Source organism: Lepus europaeus, chromosome 15, assembly GCF_033115175.1.
Source record: "Lepus europaeus isolate LE1 chromosome 15, mLepTim1.pri, whole genome shotgun sequence".
In the NCBI taxonomy this organism is placed as follows: Eukaryota; Metazoa; Chordata; class Mammalia; order Lagomorpha; family Leporidae; genus Lepus; species Lepus europaeus.
Genome location: NC_084841.1, coordinates 76,175,212 through 76,196,404, shown reverse-complemented (window position 1 = coordinate 76,196,404; position 21,193 = coordinate 76,175,212). Strand labels below are relative to the sequence as shown.

At 44.3% G+C, this 21,193-nt stretch overlaps 1 protein-coding gene across 1 annotated transcript in view; it reads right to left on the bottom strand.

The window, feature by feature from the left end:
* LIX1 (limb and CNS expressed 1) overlaps positions 1 to 21,193 on the bottom strand; it is a 52,261-nt gene that overhangs the window by 24,352 nt on the left and 6,716 nt on the right. Inside the window, exon 2 of the mRNA XM_062212298.1 lies at positions 9,292 to 9,455. Within this exon, the coding sequence (XP_062068282.1) occupies positions 9,292 to 9,455 (164 nt within the window). The remainder of the gene's footprint in view (positions 1 to 9,291; positions 9,456 to 21,193) is intronic.

Below are 21,193 nucleotides of genomic sequence, written 5' to 3'. Positions count from 1 at the left end.
AGATACCGGATGTGAGTGTGCCAAGGGTGTCAATCATTGCACCAAATGTCTGCCTCAGTTGAGTCTCATTTTTAACTGGCAGGGGCAGAGGGAGACTTTACGAGTCCTGGAGCTCACTCAGTTTAGGACTCCATGTTTAAGAAAGATAACATGAGGGCTAGTATTGTGGCACAGCAGGTTGGGCCGCTGCCTCTAATGCCAGCATCCCATACAGGCACCAGTTCACGTCCCAGCTGCTCCACTTCCAATCCAGTTCCCTGCTAATGGCCTGGGAAAAGCAGTGCAAGTTGGTCCAGGTGCTTGGGCCCCTGTCACCCAAGCGGGAGACCCAGAGGAGGCTCCTGGCTCCGGGCTTTGGCATGGCTCCATTCTGCTGTCCTGGCCATCTGGGGAATGAACCAGTAGACGGCAGATCTCTCTTTTTCTCTCTCTGTAACTCTGACTTTAAATAAATAAATAAATAAATAAAAGCAGCAGAAGCAGCTGGCATTGTCACCTGCATGGAGCCTATGCAGGCGTTTCACTGGCTCCATGATAAATCTACCTCTTCTAACACCACGAATGCTAATTTCCCACTAGAGTACTGCTTCCACTCAAAAGCCAAGGGCAGCACTGTTTCAGATTTTCAAATAAGTGGGCAGGTGTTGTGGCACAGCCTGGGACACTCTCATCCCGAACAGGCGTATCTGGGATTGGGTTCCGCCTCCACCTCTGCTTCCAATCCAGCTTTCCGCTGATGCACCTGGGAGGCAGAAGGTGATGGCCCAAGTGCCTGGGCCCCTGCCGCCCATCTGGTAGACCTGGATAGACCTCCTAACTCCCACTCCTGACTTCACACTGACCTGGCCCCAACGATCGCAGGCATTTGGAGAGTGAACCAATGTAGACTGGATATCTCTCTGTCTCTGCTTCTTCCTCTCTGTCACTTTGCTTTTCAAATAAATTAATAAATTATCTTTAAAAAATCCTTTGGATAATTCTTCTGAAGTTAGGCTCTTGGGAAGAACATACACTGTTGACTTAACCAAGAGGTCTCAATTTTACTTTTCTGCTCAGCACTTTTATTTCCTCCATGAGCACTCCACTGTAGCACTCCAAGGTGCTACTGTGCAACGCCAAGATCCAGGCAAGATTAACTACGGGCCAATGGGCTGTCCTGAAATAAAACAGTGGCTAGTCAATTTTTAGGATGGACAGATGTTCTTAAATTAATCAAAATAAAATTTTGGTCATCATGTACATGTTATAAATATAAATGCCTACTGAGAAATTAGTTTTATTATTAATCGCTTGTGACATGTTTGAAAACTATTTAGAGGTGTGTTCCTGTTGACAGAAGCACCTGCTAGCCAAGCTGACACAATTTAGACTCTGAACAGTAACTTTCCTGTTAGCCATCATTGGATAAATGATTTTTTCCCATGCGCTGTATGAGAACAGAGGTAGTATGTATGGGAGGAGTAGCTGCTGCTATGTTCTGAGATTTTATTGTACCTATTTCCAACCTGTAGGGCTTTCTATAGAAGAGTGTGTGGAAAGACATCAGTGTAAAAGATTGCTCTCAACTCAACAATAGACTTTCTAGAATTATTCATATACATATGAATGTATACTTAAAATACATCAAGAAAAAAAAGTCTGTAGATCAAACACGTATAAAACCCAGTTAGCACCTTTACTCAGTGCCTACTTATGGTAGTCCAGAAGTGGCGCCTATAAGGCGCACAGTGCTTGACTTAGAGCAGGAGTGGAACAGTAAACGTGACAGATGGCAGAGAAATGAGAACGCAAAGTGGAAGATGCCATCCTCCCTGGGGCCAAGTGCAGGTCAGTGGTACTCAGGTGGCATTCACTGGATAGCACGTGGTACCCACGGGGTTCTCCCCAGCCAGGACTTTGCAGGTGGTGAAACCAAATGAACTGGCTCTTTGAGGGCTGAGAATCCTTTAGGCGGTTGCCTCTGTCCTTCAGGTGGTTGGAAACATTTTTGCTCTTGCAACCTGGAGTCCGAGTCTGAGCAAGTGACTTGCAGAACTCGTGTGGACGGCCTGCCAGCCCTGCTCAATGTCACCCACACCTCGGTTTCATCCTGACAGCAAGCCTTCAGCACAAAGAATGCCACAAGCCAGGCCCTGAGCTAACAGTCCCCCTTTCAGTGCTTTAAGACCTTGACTGCCCTGGCCGAAGCATGAACATCTGCACATCTGCGTGGGCTCCAATTGATCTAATTGTGGCTCTATTAGCATTTTTTTTTCCACTTCCAGATGGCGATGTGAAAAAGGGCAACCGTCGAAGCTCAGTCACCCAAGTTAATATCGCTTCTCTCCCTGGGTCAGGCTGGCGGCGAATATGTTGGGAACAATTTGGAGCTGTGTGTGAGCTGGGGGTGGGGGAACTTTGCTGCATGTGGGGGAGGGGCTGGTCTGGGAGTCCAATTTTCAGAGAAAACTCAGCAGTTCCTGTCAACTGAAAGAAACGTTTCAGGCACATGGTGGGTCAGAATGTTATTTTTATAATATAAACCACCTGGGCCCTGCTCGTTACCTCGCTGCACAGCTATTCCCTGCACATACCTAGCCCGGGGACCCTGGTAACTATTACAAACCCATGTTGTACTCTGCTCCTTGAGAGCTCTTTGCTTTCTCTTTTTCTCCCCTTCCGTTTCTTTTTTTCAAAGTTAAGGTGAAGACAAGATGAACTGATCAGGGCTCACGAGTTTGGTTTATTTTTACAGTGGCTTTGATGTAAAAGGACTTGGCTCTGACTGCATGAGGAAGATGGGAGGCGTTTAGGAGAGATGGAGGCAGACTTCCTAGCTCCGCAACCTGGAGACAGTGAGCATCTTCCAGGGCTTATACGCCAGGCGCTGGGGAACCACGCGGAGACAGTGGCGAGCGCAGCCCTTTCTCAGCACTCCTTTCACTGCCTTCTGTGTTCTATTCGGAGGTCGAGTGTCTCCCTTCACTATGCTTAACAAGAAGAGAAACGACTAAAGTTGGGCAAGGAGGCTAGGAAATAAAAAAAAGGTCTCATTAAAACAGTCCGCACTCCTGATTTCAGGGGCAAGTCATTTAAGGCTGATCGTTAGCTGGCTATGCCTTTTCAAATGGGAAGGGGTTATAAATATCTTTGGGTCTCATTAGTAGCAAACCAGGCTGCCTTCCCATGGGGACTTCAGCCAGGAAGCCCCGCCTTCAGCATTCAGTGACAGTGCACAGCAGGTAGTGCCTCCAGTCAAGGAGCATAACCTTGGGAGCAGGGAAGAGGTCACGGGTGGTTTCAAATAGAAATGGCTGGCACTGAGGCAACCGTCTCAACCGTATGGCAGGGACTCAATCTCTATCCAGGGTATGGAATGTTAAGGCCAGGCCTTATTTAATCATCATCAAAAACAGCATTACAGTTCCATTTGGTCAAGTATATCAGTAAATCAAATTTTCTCTTAGTCATTCTCTCCTGGGAAAAGCTTAATTTTATAAACTTAATTTATTGTGATTTATACCTTTAATTCCCTGGGCTTCGAGAAGTCTCATTCAATGCATGAGAGAACAGAACACGTGTTTTGATAATGCAGGTGAAGTGTGCTTGTCGCCTTAAGGGGAACAAAACAAAAGTAAACACTTTGATCCTGAAGGCTCCTTGGGAAAGTGGTTTCTATAGGTATCTTTATAGGTGGTGACTTGGGTTGGGAAACCAGAGTGGCTGGCCTGAGAACCAAAGGCCTTTTAGAAACCGAGCTTCCAGAGGAGTGCGTGTGCTCTGGGCGTCCATGGCGTGTTTTCTAACCATGGGGCCCTTCTCACAACACTACACACTGGTTACTAATGAGAAGGCGTCAATCAGCTGTTTGCCTTGGAAACCCCATGGGGTGCCTGGCATCGCACAGCTTCCCAGGCCCCAGAGTTTATCACACCTGTATTTATTTTCTTCAGCAATTTTAACAACACCGAAAAGCCTTGCAAAAAGGATGTGATTCCCAAATGGGTAAATGTCTCATGCTTCAAAAAGGCTGAGCTGTCACGACAGAGTGGCAGCCAGCAGGCATGCTTTCGATTCAATAATAATTCACGCACGTAAATAATTGCATGTGCTAGGACTCCACTCAAGGCAAATTTTGCTTTTTTTTTTACTCAAAATAAAGAGGGAATTTTATTCATCTAAGTCACCCTGGCAGACTTCTATATAGAAGACCACTGGCTTGAAAATAAGACCTGAACTGCAAACCTTTTAAATCAAAATATGAAATAAGATAAAATACTCGAGTTCCCCTTTTGGATTGAGAAGCAAAAACAGCTGCTGAAACCAAGAGTGGCTTTCCCTGAGTTCACCAAGAGGGGAGCCAGATGCTGATGTGAAGGCCCTTGTGTTGCTCTTATTGTGAAAAATGGAAATTACTGCAAGTTTTCATGGTCATGATGTGTGGCTCGGGAAGGATTAACTGCCTGGACCAAAGTGGCGTAAAGAGACAACGTCCAAAGTGCATGAATTTCAACTTACAGCTTGTCATAGAAGACACTTTCTTTCATAAAAGGCACGATGACAGTACTGATATTAAAAGTGCTAATGTGTTTCAATGTGACAATGTGGAAAAGATAATTTTGCAGCAATAGAGTATTTTGTTTATCATTCACATATTTGAAAATAAAATTCTATTTTCACTTCCCTGTTTCTATAGTGTCAAAGTTTACAAAGGCATGGTTTAAAGGCAGGGTGAGGGTTGGATGCCTCTCTCTTCTCCTGTTTCTCTCCCTTTTGAGTTTGTGGTGTCAAGACTACCTCACAATTTTTAATTAGTCTTCATGGAAACAAGCCTCCCATTTATTTCAGTGGGAGGTTTCTTTGTATAAAAACCAGTGGTTTGTGTCCATCAGAGCTTTTGACTGGACTGCTTTCCTTTGATGAACTAAAAAACTCAAGTCCAGTCTGAATACCCTTTTCTAAAGAATGAATGAGTATAATCTGGGGCAGCTTTCGTGAAACTGCCTGAAACCAGAGGGATTAGTGCTGCACTCCAGTCCTGTACTCCACTTCAAGTATTTTCAGTCACTTGGCACCATCGGACGTGACGTCCACGGCTCAGTGAGAAGGCTACTGCTGGCATAATGGTTTCTCCACGTCTCAGCACATGGTCTTGGCATTAATCATCCATCGTGAAATGATTTGCAATGCACAAGGGTGACATTGGATTATGTGAAAGGCATTGCAGGAATGAGCATCTAGGCTCTCACAGGCCAACTGCTGGCAAAAACATGATGAAATGTTATATGGTGAAAATAGCATTTCAGATGGTTTCTAAACTGACCAAAGAAAGGGTCAGGGCGTTGCTATAGGAGGAATTTTCCTTCTCTTTTCGCTCCCTGGTTTTCCTTCCTACAGTCACATTCTGGAAGGCCAAATGGTTGGTTAGGGGGCCAGATTTGGCAGCTAACCACCCAAACACATTTTCAAAACATATTTGATTCAGGAAATTCTGGGTCTTTTAAAGCAAGGATGTTAGCAATCCCCTTGAGAACCTTAAAATATGATGATTTAAACATACGGAAAGGGAGACCCTGAAGCGATCAGAGAAATCACCCAGAGGCCCCCCTGCTGAAGAGTTCAGCTTTCCCTTTTGTTTTCTGTTTTTGAAAAGACCACAAGGAGGATGTTGAATCTGCTGCCTGAGGGACATCCTATCACTTGGGGTCAAAATTTATGAGATGATGTGGAAATTCATAATTCTCTAGGTAACAAAAACAAAAACTCTGTAAGTTCTTAGACTCTTATCCTCTAGATCCATTCATTGACCTGTCAAATGCATTGCATTTTAGGTAGCATATAATGAGTGTATTTGTTACATATGAAGACACAGTGCATGCCTGGGTGTGAGTACAACCAAATCCTGGTTATTCATGGCCATGAAAATTGGAGTTTGCAGATGAGGGTGGTGGTTATTATGTACAAATTAAACCCAGAGAGAACTAGATGTTCTTTTAAACCAATACATTCAAATTCATTCACATTCAAAACTCTAACCATAGATAGAAATAAAACTATTTTAAATGTTACTTTTCCTTCCTAGTCCTGCTACCTAGCAAAGTTAGGAGTAATATCTTCATTGACAGTTGATTATACCCAAGAATGAACAAACATTAACTTTATTTGTTCTTGGGATTTGTTATTCATTTGGGTATTCATTCAACAATCGTTATGAGGCATAAATCATAAGAAAAATACAGTTTTTGAATTATGGGAAGCCTAAATATTTAGATGCTGTCCCTGAGGAACCCAATTTTATTACAGAGACAAGACATGCACATATGTGACTCCAGCATAAGGTGGAAAACATTAAGCACTTGTAGAGAAACAAGCGTAACTGCTTTCGGGCAATCAGAGTTGGGAGTGATTTCTAGCAGGTGGATCCAGAGAAAGTTCATGAAGAATGTGACACCTGCATGAAGTCTGGGATGCTGGGCAGACATGAAGAAAAGGAGGCAAGGACTTCATTAACCATTCCCAGGGTGAGTATGGGAGTGGTCAGAAGAACTCCAGGCATAAATGAGGAAGAGCTATGTTGAAACATCAAGTGTCAGGAGTGGGATTTGGGGAGATAAAGCTGGAAGGAGAAGGTGGGCTAGTTGTTAAATCTATTATCAGAGTAGGAATTTAGACTTTCTTAAGAAGGTAATAGGGAACCATCAGAGTCTTATTTTCTTTAAATTTTGAAATAATTTTATACTTATAGAAGAGTTGCAAAGACAATACAGTTTCCATCTAAGTTTCCACTTTTTTGTGCAATATTTTATGTAGTATTCTTATATTAATCTCCTACAAATGCATTCCTTCTACCATATTTAATGTCTTTTTTTTCCTTAATTGGAAACGCCAAAGATATGTCTTTCCTATTTCTCTTTTTGCTACAGCAGAGAGCTGGATTGGAAGAGGAGCAGCCAGATCTCGAACCAGCGCCCATATGGGATGCCGGTGCCGCAGGTGGAGAATTAACCTACTGTGCCACGGTGGAGGCCCCTCTTATTTCTCTTTTCAAATATAGTTTGGAGTATATTGTGAAGAACCTTTGCCAGTTTTTACAAATTTTATCAGCTTCACTAAAGTTGCATATACATTCAATCTCATTTGAAAAACAGATTAATGCATAAATATGGTATCCAAAGAGCCACTTACTGGGTTAAAGCATCTCACAGTAGAGTGCTGGTTTGAGTTCTGGGTGCTCTACTTCTGATCCTGCTTCCTGCTAATGTGTCTAAGAAGGCAGTGGATGATGGCTCAAGTACTCGGGCCCCTGCCACACATGTGGGAGACCTGGATGGAGCTCCCAGCTCCTGCCTTTGGCCTGGCCCATCCCTAGCCACTGTGACCATTTGGGAACTGAACTAGCAGATGAAAGATCAATCTCTCTTTCTCCCTATCTCTCTATAACTCTGCCTTTCAAATAAATAAAGCTTAAATTAAAAACAAATGAGAGAAATCCATACAACCTCTCTTTCTTGAGCTTCAGGACCTACATTTGCTGGTCAGTTGCACTTCTCTACTAGGGGCTTCCAGCCAATTGACATGGACCCTGTTCTCTTCCCATGTTCCTTGACCAGTGGTCAAAGCCAGAACTGAGCTATCACTCCCTGGCCTAATGAAGGCCTTGACCTCGTCCTGAATGCACTGCTACTCAGCACATCTCCACGGGCACCCATCGCTCGCTGCCTGTGAGCCCACTGCCAGAGGAATCTTTGACACACATCTGAATGTATTACTCACCTGCTCAGAACGCTTCAAGGGTTCTGATTTTATTGAGACTAAAACCTGTACTCCGTTGTCCTTTGCCATTCGTGGTTTGATACGAGTGCCTAACTCTCCTTGCCACATACATGGCCACTTTCCCACAGCTCTGAAAATTCTTGTGCTTTCTACTCATTCCATGCCTTTGCACACACATGCTGTTCCCTATGCCAGCAATGTCATCTCCCCTTTGCTCTGTGTGGCCAAGGCACCTTCGAGTGCGTGTCTCAGTTCCCATCTGCATTTCCTGCAAATGCTTCCTTGACGTAGCACAGATTTGTGGTCTGTTTATCAACTGCACCACTGCCCCACAAGGGATTAGTGACAATGCAAAACAGACACACCCAGCAGTAACAGGACAGAATAAGTGAGTGAAGCACTAAGGTCAAAGGGAGAGTAAAGGTAGAAATAGAAACAATACCACACACTGGCTACGTCCTGAAAATTCTATGGCATTATCATCTCTTGACTTCCTCAACACTCAAAGTTTGCCTCTGGATCGCTTAGCAGTCCACAGGGTTCATCAGCTACAAAACAGGCATCTTTGCCAGTAACCGAAAATTGAGAGATGGTTTCTGGCATTCACAGGACTTGGTAAACGTACAAGTACCTTTCTTCGTGTTTTCATTGACCCTCACGCAACTCTAGGTAATTACTATAACATTTTTGTACCTGGATTTCCTCAGAGTATGGACCAGATCCTCAGCTCTTGGCCTACTACGTGATATTTCCTAGTTACTTCCTGAGCATTTTCCACACACACTGGATAACTAGATGTTAACAGTTAATGCAGGCAAATATTTTTGCATGAGCAGAAATGTATCATCGTTTACACCTACCTACAAATATATCATCATTTGCATGCCATCGTAAACAAGGATGTGACTGACTGCAAGAGGCTTCATAATAGTTCTAAAGCAACACTTGGAACACCTGCTACGTGCCAGACATCATGCTCATGATCGTCACACGGCATGTCTACTTCATGTGACTTCCAACCAGCCCCGTGGATTCCCGTCCCAAAGCTGGAGAAACTGGGTACTTAAACAAGTTTCCCAAGACAGAACTTGGGCTTAGCCCAGGAGCTTCAACCCAGCTGAGATTCTCCAGGTTTCGGTATGTGATACTCAGAATGATTCGTATTTGATATCAAAGTTTATCAGAGTGGAGACTTTCTACCTTTGAAAGGACCCAGATTGAAGGGCCTTGCCACTGTCCTGTTGTTATTTAAATTTTACCCCAGAATACTCTGTAGGAAAGGACAACAGCTGTCCGGAAACTAAAATGATGTGAAATAAAATCCATTTCTCCAAAAGAAATATCAGGGTACATCTTAATATAAAACACTTCCATTTAAGAAAATTGGCACAATTGGCCAAATATCCAGGATATATCATAGAAGCTGGCACAAGTTTTTTCACTGAATCTAAGAAAACTTAGAATACGATCAGTTTACCAAAGGGTTTACTCTATTTTTTACCAAGTAGCTCCACTGACAAACTGATGGCTGCTTCTTACCTGAAAATTGCCAAAGCAGCTCCCCCCTGGGAGGGTCACGTAACTCACAAAGGGAGGCCCAGAAGACGGCAGTGACTCATAGACCACCACGCCTTCACTTGGAAATGCAGCCCCCTGCTGCTGCTTGCTTTCCCAGAATTCCTGTAGCATTGACACCACGTTCACTGAAAAAGACAAAACATCATTCATTATTAAGGATGGACATATCGTGGCCCACACAAAGTTTTATTTGTGGGCTGGATTCGGTGCCACGGCAGTTCCAGTTTCAGCAGTGGGTGTGTGTGCTGGGGATGCTTTCGGCTGTGGAAGAATATCCTCTATTGGAATCCGTTCACCATTTGTTAAAGTTTGGTATTTTAACAGAAATGCATCTATTTCTTCATTAGGTTCAAGTAGTTTTTGTCCTGTAATTCTAACAGTGTTTCAGCATACTAAATTAATTTATGTTCAATTTTAATAGCAAATTAAAAAAATCTAGGGGCTGGCGCTGTGGCATAGTGGGTAAAGCTGCTGCCTGCAGTGCCAGCATCCCATATGGGAGCCAGTTCAAGCCCCGGCTACTCCACTTTCAATCCAACTCTCTGCTATGGCCTGGGAAAGCAGTACAAGATGGCTCAAGTGCTTGGGCTTCTGCACCTGCATGGGAGACCCAGAAGAAACTCCTGGTTCCTAGCTTTGGATCGGCCCAGCTCCAGCTGTTGTGGCCAACCGAGGAGTGAACCAGCGGATGAAAGACCTCTCTCTCTCTGCCTCTCTTCTTGCTATGTAAGTCTGACTTACAAATAAATAAATAAATAAATCTTAAAAAAAAAAAAATCTCATGCTTCCATCTTTGAAAACTTGCTTTCGCAGACTTTGTCCAGAGCTGTGATCTGTGGCTCTCTCTTTCATTTTGCGCAGACTTTTCAACAACAAACTGAAAGCTACTCTTAAAGGTAAAGGTATAAGCAACATTTATTTATGTATTTGACAGAGTTACAGACAGTGAGAGAGAGAGAGAGAGAGAAGGGTCTTCCTTCTGTTGGTTTACTCCCCAAATGGCTGCAACGGCTGGAGCTATGCCGATCAGAAGCCAGGAGCCAGGTGCTCACTCCTGGTCTCCCATGCGGGTGTAGGGACCCAAGCACTTGGGCCATCCTCCACTGCCTTCCCTGGGCCACACCAGAGAGCTGGACCAGAAAGGAGCAACCGGGACCAGAACCCGGTGCCCATATGGGACGCTGGCCCCGCAGGCGGAGGATTAACCTAGTGAGCCACTGCGCCAGCCCCAGCAAGGCCATTTCAACAAGGATCCACCTGTTGTTAAGATTAAAGAGGAGAAAGGCAAAAAGGAGAAGGCTCTTTCATTCTCCCACCACCTCAATCTAAAGGAGAATGAAAAGCAATTGTGTGATAAGCAGGAGGCTGGGGAAAGCCATGAGGAAAACTAATAACATGGAGACCTTGTTAAGGACAAGGTCTGCTGGGTGACTTCAGAAAACATAATGGCTAAAGCCATGTGTTTTACATTACGTGACCTGTGATAGCCTGCAGAAGTTCTAGATCTAATTAGGTTGGTTTGTTTATCCTGTACTGCAAATTGAATTGTGGAAATTAACAAAGATAATATAATTGTAGAGTCAAAAAGTGACCTTACGGGTCGTATAGTCAAAGCCCCACTTAACAGAGGAATTCCCTGACAGCTGCCCATGTGTTTGGCCTCTACCTGAACATGTGGTAGGACCTGGTACTTGGCACATCCTGAGGCAGCCTGTTTCAACTACTAACGGTTCTGCGGAAGGGTTCTTTTTGGGAGACAGCTGAAATCTGTTTCCCTGTAAGGTTCATTCAGTGGGGGGTCTACTTCTCATTTCTGGAACCCCACAGAAACCGATCAGCTTGTCCACAGGAGAGCTCACCCCACGTCTGAAGGTCTGAAGGTGGTATGGGGCTTTTGTTGTGTTTGCCTGCCTGGTATTCACTCCCCTTCTGGTGAGAACAGCACCTAAGTGTTCCTTGAAGAATCACGTGGTCTCCAGGGGTAGAGGTGGGTGGGGATTTGGCCAAAGTGGAGCCATTAAGAAGCACTGAGTCAAGGACTTTGGTTGGAAATGTTGGAAGTTCCCTTCGCTCACAAGGGTTCTAGAAGAGTAGAAGCTGGCCGAGGAGGAAGTCAGCATGGAGGGGACAGCCAGAGATGGCGGAAGAAAGCCCAAGTTCTGATGCCACAGTTTAAGCTCCTGGTACCAGCCATGCCCAAATCCAGGATCCTTGATTGGACTTTGTTATCTGAACCAACATACCTGCTTTTTCCTTAAGATATTTTGAACTGGCATATCTCCCCTGCATTTTAACATCTGCTGACGTACACATCTCTCATCTTGCCGTACGTTCTGGATTATAGTTTTGTCCTTTCAAATCTTCTTGTGTAACCTGGTATCTCTGCCCTTTGCCCTTATTCTGAACACATTCTTGGATGTGCTTCAAGATGTTGGGCATTTATATTTTCTAGGGAGTCAGGAGTGTGACTGAGTTTAACCTGGAGACCAAAACACTGCGCAACCACTTACAATGCTTATTTTTATTTGGTTGAAAAGGCAGAGCAGCAAAGTGAGGGTTAGGGAGAGAGATCTATCACTCCCAAATGCCTGCAACAGCTAGGACTGGGCGAGGTTAAAGCCAGGAGCCAGGAACTCCATCCAGGTCTCCCGTATCCCAGTATGCACATTGGCAAGAAGCTGGATTGGAAGCAGAGTAGCAGGGACATGAACCTAGGCTCTCTGATATGGGATATAAGTGTCCCAAGCAGGGTGTTAACTCACTGTGCCACAGCACCTGCTCCCACCACTACCTTATAAGCTGTTTACTAAAGCACAAGGCTCCTGTATATCTCCTTGAGGTCACCAATCAGCTTCCTGGGTGTGTGATTCAGGCAAACTCTGGATTTGATGCCTGTGTATATTAAAATTGCAGTGTATAGGATGTGAGTGTTTTGGGAACGATACTGGGAAAAACGTTAAGACTATCACAAGGATAACTCTATTAACAAACAAAATAAACATTGAAGCAGGCAAGTTGAAAATTGGTTATTACAGAGCTTTTTAATTCATTCAAGAATATCTGAAATGGGGGGCAAGCATTGTGGTGCCGTGGGTTAAGTTGCTGCTTGGGACATCTGCATCCCATATCAAAGTGCTGGAACTGAGTCCTGTCTTCACTTCCAATCCAGCTTCCTGCTAATGCACCTGACAGGCAGCTGATGATGGCTTAAGTACTCAGGTCCCTGCCATGCATGTGGGAGACCCTGTGAGTTCTCAGTTCCTGGCTTTGGCCTGGCCCAGGCCCAGCTGTTTCCAGGCATTGAGAAGTGAACAAGTGGATGGAAGATCAATATCTTTCTATGTCACTCTGCTTTTCAAATGAATAAATAAATAAGTTATGGGTGTGTATGTGTGTGTGTAGTTTGTGCTTATTTGAAATAATTTTCTACCAATTGATATAACTTAAAATATAATTAGATTTTCTAAACTTTATTTCTGCCCCTCATCCTCTTCGCCTTGCCACCTCTGAGAAAACAAGGAGTTACGAGCTGGCCAGTTTTGCCTCTACTTGCAAGATGATTTCCAGAGTTTGGCAGAGGTGTCCTGAAGACTGAAGCCTGAAAGCCAGTGGCTTCTTGCTCTGTTGGCCTCCTGTTTTAAATCAGTTCACTCTTGAATGAGGTTCAGCTGAGAATTGCAATGGGGGTCAAGGATTCGTGGTTATCTAGGTAAAATGAACATAAGAATTTTGGCACAAAAAGCTATTTGGATTAAAGAAGGTATGCACTAAGTAAAATTTCTGCAGTTTTCAAATTTTTCATTCTACAGCCTTGGAAGATTTTTTGATAGTTCTACAGATGTCATCACCACTAGAGAGCGTAACATATGCACATGCACACGCAATCCATCTATCTATGCCTTCTCCTGTTGACTGAAAAACCAGATGAATAGCGTGCAGAGGGAAGCAGGCCAGTGCTCTCTTAGGAATTCCAAAGATCGGTGCAACATAGAATGTTCTATTTATGAAACACATGCTACTTTACTTTTTGGAGGTAGCATCAGCAAAGTTTAGGAACAATTTCAAAGAAAACGTGAGCAGAGGATCAAGTACAGTTGAAGAAAACCACCCACGGGCCTGTGGCACAGTGGTTAAGTCACCACTTGGGATTCCTGAGTCCTACATCAGAATGCCTGGTTTGGTGTCCTGGCTACTTGGCTTCTGTTCCAGCTTCCTACTAATGCACACCTGGGAGATAGAAAATGAGGGCTCAAGTAATTGGGTCCCTGCCCACTCAGGTGGGAGATCTGGGTGGAATTCTAGGCTCCCGGGCTTTAGCCTGGCCCATCCTTGGCTGTTGTAGGCGTTTGGGGAGTGAACCAGCAGGTGGAAGATCTTTCTCCAACTGTCTTTCTGTATGTGTCTCTGCCTTTCAAATAAAATGGGGGAAAAAAAGCCCGAGTTGATCGATGGGCCGCATGACACGTTCAGTATTTGGGTGCAGTTGTACATTCTGTGCCCAGTCAGTGATCCTGCCTTTCACTGATAGAATCAACCTGAGCTACTGAGTGACAGCTGTTACTACATCCAGTGACCCACTTGCACAAGTGCCCAGTTCCAGCTTACTTCTTCCAGTGTCAGATGAATTGTGCTGCTTTTCCCGGGTATTTGTGCTAGTTACTTTCTTGGTCAATTTTTAAATGTTTCCTCTTTGCTCCTTTCCATAAATATGCTCAGGACACTGAATGAATAAGGAAATGAAATGAGGCGGGACTGGGGGAAGGAGGTAGTGTTGCGGTGCAGCAAGTTAGCATCTGCAACCTTATCAGAGCAACAGTTGGAGTCCTGGCTACTTTGCTTCCAATTCAGCTCCCTGCTAAAGCACCCGGGAAAGCAGTGGAAGATGGTCCAAGTACCTGGGTCCCTGCCACCCATGTGAGAGATCTGGATGGAGCTCCAGGCTCCTGGCTTTGGCCTGGAGCACCCTCAGCTGTTGTGGCCACTTGGGGAGGGAACCAGTGGGTGGAAGTTTTTTCCCTCTCTCTCTGCTTCTATCTCATTCTACACTTCAAAAAAAAAAAATATATATATATATATATATAAACAAATCTTTAAAGAAAAAAAGTAAATGAAATGGTCAATCAGTCCATTAAATGAAATACTCAACCTTGGGACTATTTCTGGCTACTGGTTATTTGATGGTTTCCCTTAAAGCCAAGCAGCTAGAAATAAAGTTCTACATTTGACCGTCTCTGATTCCTTATCCTCTGTTCATCTGGCTTCCCTCAGCATCATTCCAATGAAGCATACCTGACAAACTCACCAGTTCCTAATTTTCAGTCCTTATGTACCTGATTTCTTAGCTTCATTTGACAGGGCTGATCAATTCTTCTGGAAACTTCTCATCTCCTCGCCTTTCTGACACTATTTCCTCCTTAACTTGCCTCTCTCTTTCTGGCATACTCTTCTCAGTCTGATATGTTTCTCTTCCTCTGCTCAACTCTCATGTTGGTTTGGATGAGAATCTTGCCATGCAGGCTTCTCTCTCTACTATTCTCCAGTGACAGACCCTATCTCTGCAACTGTCTCTCACAACATACACAGAAAGCTTCCAAATTTCTCCTGTGTCTCCAGCCTCGTTAACAGACACTTTGATCCAGATGTGGCACAAACTCCGCTTATTTTCAAACTCAACTCATTTTCTTTTGTCAAGGTAACTGGTATTGAATCAATAAAATTGCTTTAAAGAAATAAAATATTAAGTGGTTGAGTCTGGGGATGTGTGAAGAAGGACACAATTGTTGAGAGATCCCTAGGAACAATAAAGTGAAATCCAGTTCCCTTTTTTTGACCCATTAGCTTATAATACCTAAGAGTAAAGAAAGCCATTTACCCTACACTGACTGAAGATTAAATTTCTTCTTCTTCTTTTTCTTTGTTAAAGATTTATTTATTTGAAAGGCAGAGTTACAGAGAGACAGAGGCAGAGGCAAGTCTTCCTTCCACTGGTTCATTCCCCAAATGGGCACAATGGCTAGAGCTGGGCCAATCTGAAGCCAGGAGCCAGGAGCTTCTTCCAGGTCTCTCACATGGGTGCAGAGGCCCAAGGACTTGGGCCATCCTCCACTGCTTTCCCAGGCCATAGCAGAGAGCTGGGTCAGAATTGTAGCAGCCAGGACTCGAACTGGCGTCCATATGGGATGCCAGCACTGCAGCTGGTGGCTTTATCAGCTAGGGCACAGAGCCAGCCCACAGATTAAACTTCTTAACCAATTCTACTCCCCCAAATTGCTTTCTTAGACAGAAGTGATGGGCTCCTTCAGCGACTTTGAGCATTTTGTGTATCAGTAAGACGATGTGTTACACAGTTTACAGACTCAAGTATGGCTGCTTCCTTCTTCCCTGCATGTTGAAATGTGAACCCAAAGGAGTTCTCAGAGTAGTAATTAGATTCCCAAGCTGGTCTCTCAAAAGAGACTTTCATTTTCCCTTTTTTTAAGCTCCCATTTTAATAATTAAATGAAAGTTTTTCCAGTTAATCAAAGAAGACATCCAATAATGTGGCGCACCTTGGCTATCTAACCTTTGAATATCTAACCCTGACCCTCTCCAGCAGAAATCTTTGATCAGCTTTAGCTACGCCGGACTCCTTCTTGGCCCTGAACACGTGTGCTTGTTTGTTATCTGTATCTTGGTTCAAGTTCTCCCTCTGACCTTGAGCACTGTTTCTGCCCCTCCCCTCCCCTTCCTTCTTTCCATTGAATGTGCTCCCACACATCAGAGGAAATGCCACCTCCTCCATCATGCCTTACGTTGGTTCCACCCACATGCACCTCCTTTTCAGAGCTCTTGTTCCATTAGCAGCTCTGTGTCTCAGCACTTAATCTCCTATAAACCATGCTAATAAAATGGATATGGTGCTCCTGGCTAAACTGATCAAGTCAGACTTGGCTGGACTTCCTTCTGGCCAGAGGAATGAAATGCCTTGTGGTAACGATTTATCTAATAGAGTACAGTCTTCTGTTCTTTAACTCAGAGCAGACTATAAGATTCTAGGGCGCAGGAACTCCAGCTCACCCTTCCCTGTAGCCTCCCAGGAGGCTATTCACCTAGAGGCAGTTGACCACCACATTCATTTGGAACCTAAGAAAACTCTGCATGGTCTGAACAGTTTTAGTACAATTACATGAACATCTAGAAGGTAAGTGAAGTCCTGACAATTCTTGGAATGGTCAGAACTTCCTTCTGGAATAGGAAATCTCATGTATGAATCACCCTGGTGCCCACAGAGCATGGATCTGATGGGGCAATAGTAGGGTGAACACATGATTGCTGGCTGCGTGATCACTTGGGTTGTAGTGCTTAGGAAATCCTTAAGTGGGGATGGTAAGTCATTTGTCTTGGGTACCACCTCTAGTCAATTTATGTTTGTAGTTTGTTGAAAAAGATTTGAAATTTGTTTTGGGAATCAGTGGACTAGAACTCCCATGATTAACCAGCAATGTGGCATTGGCGTGGTCTACATGTGGACCCTAACCTTGACAGTATGAAGTGACAGAGAAGTTCAGGTCCATAGAGATTTACAATCTGGTGAGAAAAATAATTTAGTTATCACAGAATTAGTGAACAAAATATTAGAGCGCTAAATTATAGAACAGACATGATGTTAAAGTAATATGATGGTGCTTCAGAAAGTTGGGAGAAAAAATAGAATTAAGAGAAATTTTTATATTACAATATGGATTTTCCATGAACTTTTAGAAGATCATTCCTATTTAAAGCTGAAAAATTCTATGGCACAGTAAAGAAATGAATGCAAGGGGAAAAGTAGATGTATGTGGGCTTCGGGGGTGGGGAAAAATCCTTTTAGAAGGAAGATCTGGTAGCTTTGGGATCCGCAAGGAGGGAAGGCCTATACTTCCGGGAATGGAGAGTCCCTACCTGCACTTACGGGGAAGAAAAGTCCTTGTCAAGGTCCTGCAGGTGCCTAAAGGTCAACCAATGAGGATCAGACCCGCCTCAACCTTTAACCCCCATGCCCTGAATCTATAAAAGGAGCTCTCCCAATCTCTGACGTGTGACTCCCCCCCCCCCCCCAACCCCCGTTGGGACCAGGGAACGTCGCCCGGGAGCGGAATCCCAATAAAAGCTTGTGAATTAATTGATTTGTCTGCCTGGGAAGATTTGTTATGCGCCGGACACCCTGCTAGACCCAAGCTGGGTCCTTCAGAGGAATGAGGTTTAGACAGGACAGGGAGAGAAACTGTGATGAAAAGAGAAGTCATCCTGAAGTGTCTGCTGCACTGGAGAATCGTGTGAGGGAGTGAGGGAGATCAGGAAATGCCACCCCAAAACATGCCACCTTGGTGCGCCGACTGCTTGGAATCAAGGGCACCTGGGGAACAGTGAGAAGGGCAGCAGAAGCTTTATCAGAGCTCCCCGTATCTGCCTGAAGATGACCCTCAAAAGGCAACCCCGTTGTCAGGATTCTCCTGGCTGAAAATGCTATCAGCCGGGGCCATTATCTGGACAGGAGACAACACTGGGATCCTGTACAGAGAGAGGGTCACTCTGCTTCCGAGGGCTCAGTCACTTGAGAAACCTTTATCTGTGTAACAAGCCAACCTGTATTCACCACACATTTCCTCCCTCGCCCTCCCAGGACTGGGGCGTCCACCACGCCCTAGAAGCCCGAGCCCAGGATGCTCTATCAGCCTCAGCCAGCCGACCCTATCCCAGTCTCATACTGTGTCAAACTGCTGTGCCTGTGGCACTGTGCTGTCCCTTGACAGGTCCATGAGTGAAGATGTGGAGCACTGAGGAAGAACCAAGACCCTCAAAGAGATGTGCAGCTACTCCTGGTGTATCAGGGTGAGCCTCATTGCCAGGAGGAGCCTGGGGAAGAAAACTCAGCGAAGTGGGGAGAAGGAAGCTAGAGGGCTCCTTCCAGGCTGTGGAGACCCCTCCAGGGAGGGATGTTCCTACCTGGTCACCCAGGCTGCTTTGTTCCTGGTGATTCAGAGCACGCACAGATGCGGGCACTTCAAAAATGTCATGGAAAATCTTAAAAGGTAAGCTTATTTTGGTACAAAAAGTGTTGAAATCCATGCAGAAAAAATCCACATAATTTGTACAAACTATGCATAAATTTCAAAACTTTTGCACCAAAATTCATATTTTTTCATTTAATTTTCCATGAGATGTTTTGGAGTACCCTAGTATTTATTACCATATTTTCATTTCCACAGATTAGACACCAGAGAGATGCCAGTGGGGACACCTGATCCATGTTTTCACAGGGGAAATCTGAGAGGCACAGAATTTTAATACCCCATGGATCAGAAAGTATATTACAGAAGAATCCTCAAACAGAGGCTCTGGTCTCATGCACAATTAAATGTGCCCTGTATCTTGTCTACCAGTAGGCTGAGCAGATTAAAGCCTATTTTCTAGAGCCAGATTGCCTGTTTTTTTTTGTTTGTTTAAAAAATTTATTTACTTGAAAGTGGGAGGAGAGAAAGAGAGAGAGAGAGAGAGAGAGAGAGAGAGAGAGAGAGAAACTTCCCTTCCATCCATTAGCTTGTTCCCCATATGCAACAACTAGGGTAAGTCCAGGCCAAAGCCAGGAGCCAGGAACTGCATCCAAGTCTCCCACGTAGGTGGCAGAAACCTAAACACTTGCGCCAACGTTTGCTGCCTCCCAGGTGCATTAGCAGGAAGCTGGATCATAAGCATGGACTAGTTGGGATTCGAACTAGACCCTCCAATATGGGAAGGCTGTGTCCCAAATGCTGGCTTAACCTGCTGAGCCACAGTGCCCACCCCAGGATGCCCGGTAGGAATCTTGTCTCTACCATTGCAAGATGTCATCATTCCCTGCCTCAGCTCCTCATCTGTGAAATACGGACAGGACCTACCTCATGGAGCTGCTGCAAGGCTTAAAATGGATCATGCTCACAGTAGGGCTTCACCCACCTTAGGGACTACAGTGTGAGCTATTATCTGTGGCCAGAGAAGGTGAAGGGAGAGGGGAAAGGCATGATTATATGTTCGCACATTGCAACTTTGAAACTGTTTCTGGATGGGAAACCATACCATTAAAAATTCTAAATAGCCTGCACGTCTGAAAATTCTCTAATTGAACACATTGTGCTGCTTAGTTGATTTCCAAGACATGTGGGGAATTCAGAGATAGAAAAGAGGAAAATCTTTGGATAGCATTCCCTGGGAAAGTCCAAGCCCTACCACAGCCAGAAAATAAATGGATGAAGTACTACATGCCTCGTGGAAACATGGGCTTTTGTCTCAATTTTTCACTTTCTAGTGGATGCTAAAGGCACTAGACATGTTCTTAGCAAAAACTACATAAAGGAGCTTTTAGTTTAAATTAATGTTTAACACCTGCATGTGCTTCGGTGAAGTTGAATAAAATAGTGCATTGTCCAGTTCGATATCCTAATCGAAGTCCTGCCTGGAAGACAGTTCTTTGTCCACAACAAGAGATCTTAATGGTCTGTTAAAATTCTAGTAGGAAAAAAAAACAAATTCTTTAAGCTTTACATAAGGAAAAAAAAAATCCTACCTGGGTGAAATTTCTCTTGCCAAAAACAATGAAAGACAAATAGGAAAGACTGTCACTTAGGGATAAATCATTAAGAGGCTTTCAAGATGATTAACATACTTTCAGATTGAGCCTCTGCCTCTAACCAGATGGATTCATGCTATGCAATATTTTAATGTAACCTTTAATTAAACTATCCTTAGCAGGTGATCATTTAAAATGACGTTAATTAGTATTTTCTATTCTAGCGATTTAATCATGCACAAGTCATCCTCATCATTGGTAATTTCCTAATTTTCTTGAGAAACAGAAAAAAAAGGACTCCCACATAGTTTAAGAAGCAAGCTGAAGGTGTGATGTTGGTGTTCATTCATCCAACATGGGTTGAAAAACGGGGGTGCCTTTGGGTCTTGTGCCGGGCTTGGCTGAGCCCCAAGGCACTGCTCAACAGAGTGGCTGCCTCGCCATGTACAAGTACCCTCTGCCTTTGCCAAGTTTGGGTCAGCCTGATGGAATCTCATGGACACACTTGTGTTTCGGATCAACACATAGGAATCTCGGGGGCCCCTTTTCTTTTGTGGAGACCCTCTTTCAAAGGTAGCCACGGCCACACAGCGGGATGGAGACAGCTTGGAGTCTTGCTTTGTTCCCAGCAGAGAGACTCTCTGGGGTCCCTGCCTGGCTCCTTCAGCAGCTGGAAAGCTGGTTGTGTTTCTTCTTTTGTTTGCTTTTTCTTTTCTTGCCCCTCCGCCCCCTGCCCCAGACATTTTCCTGAGGGAGCTATGATCCTTTGGGTTGCTTTGCAAAGCTAATCTCTCAGGCAGTTCTACAAAATATGCAAAAAGGATATATTTTTTAATGTAATTCTCACCATTAGAATTTGAAGCTGTAAATCTTTTGGGGATCAATGTAAATAACACTTATTTTCTGTAAATTTCCAAGCACAGAGGGAAAAGAACATGAAGGAGCAAGAGGGGACTGCAAAGACGAAGTAAAATAAGAAGTTGTTCAGGACAGCACACTGGAGCAGCCGCACCGGCAGCATGCCCGAGTCACATGTGTGGTTTATATGAGCACCATAGGGCAGATGATGTCATATGTCGCAAAAACTGCATGAAATAAAAACCTTATGCAATCTATTGAACCAATCAGGAAGTATATATCTTCCCCATGTTTCCTTGGGCACTGACATTGCCCTGTATTTTAGAAAGAACTTTGTAAGACCATTGATTTTAGACAACTAACCAATGACTGGTCCCACTGGTGGCTTTGCAGGTCGGTTCTGCTTAGACAACATGGACCCATCTGTGCAAGTGTGGTTTT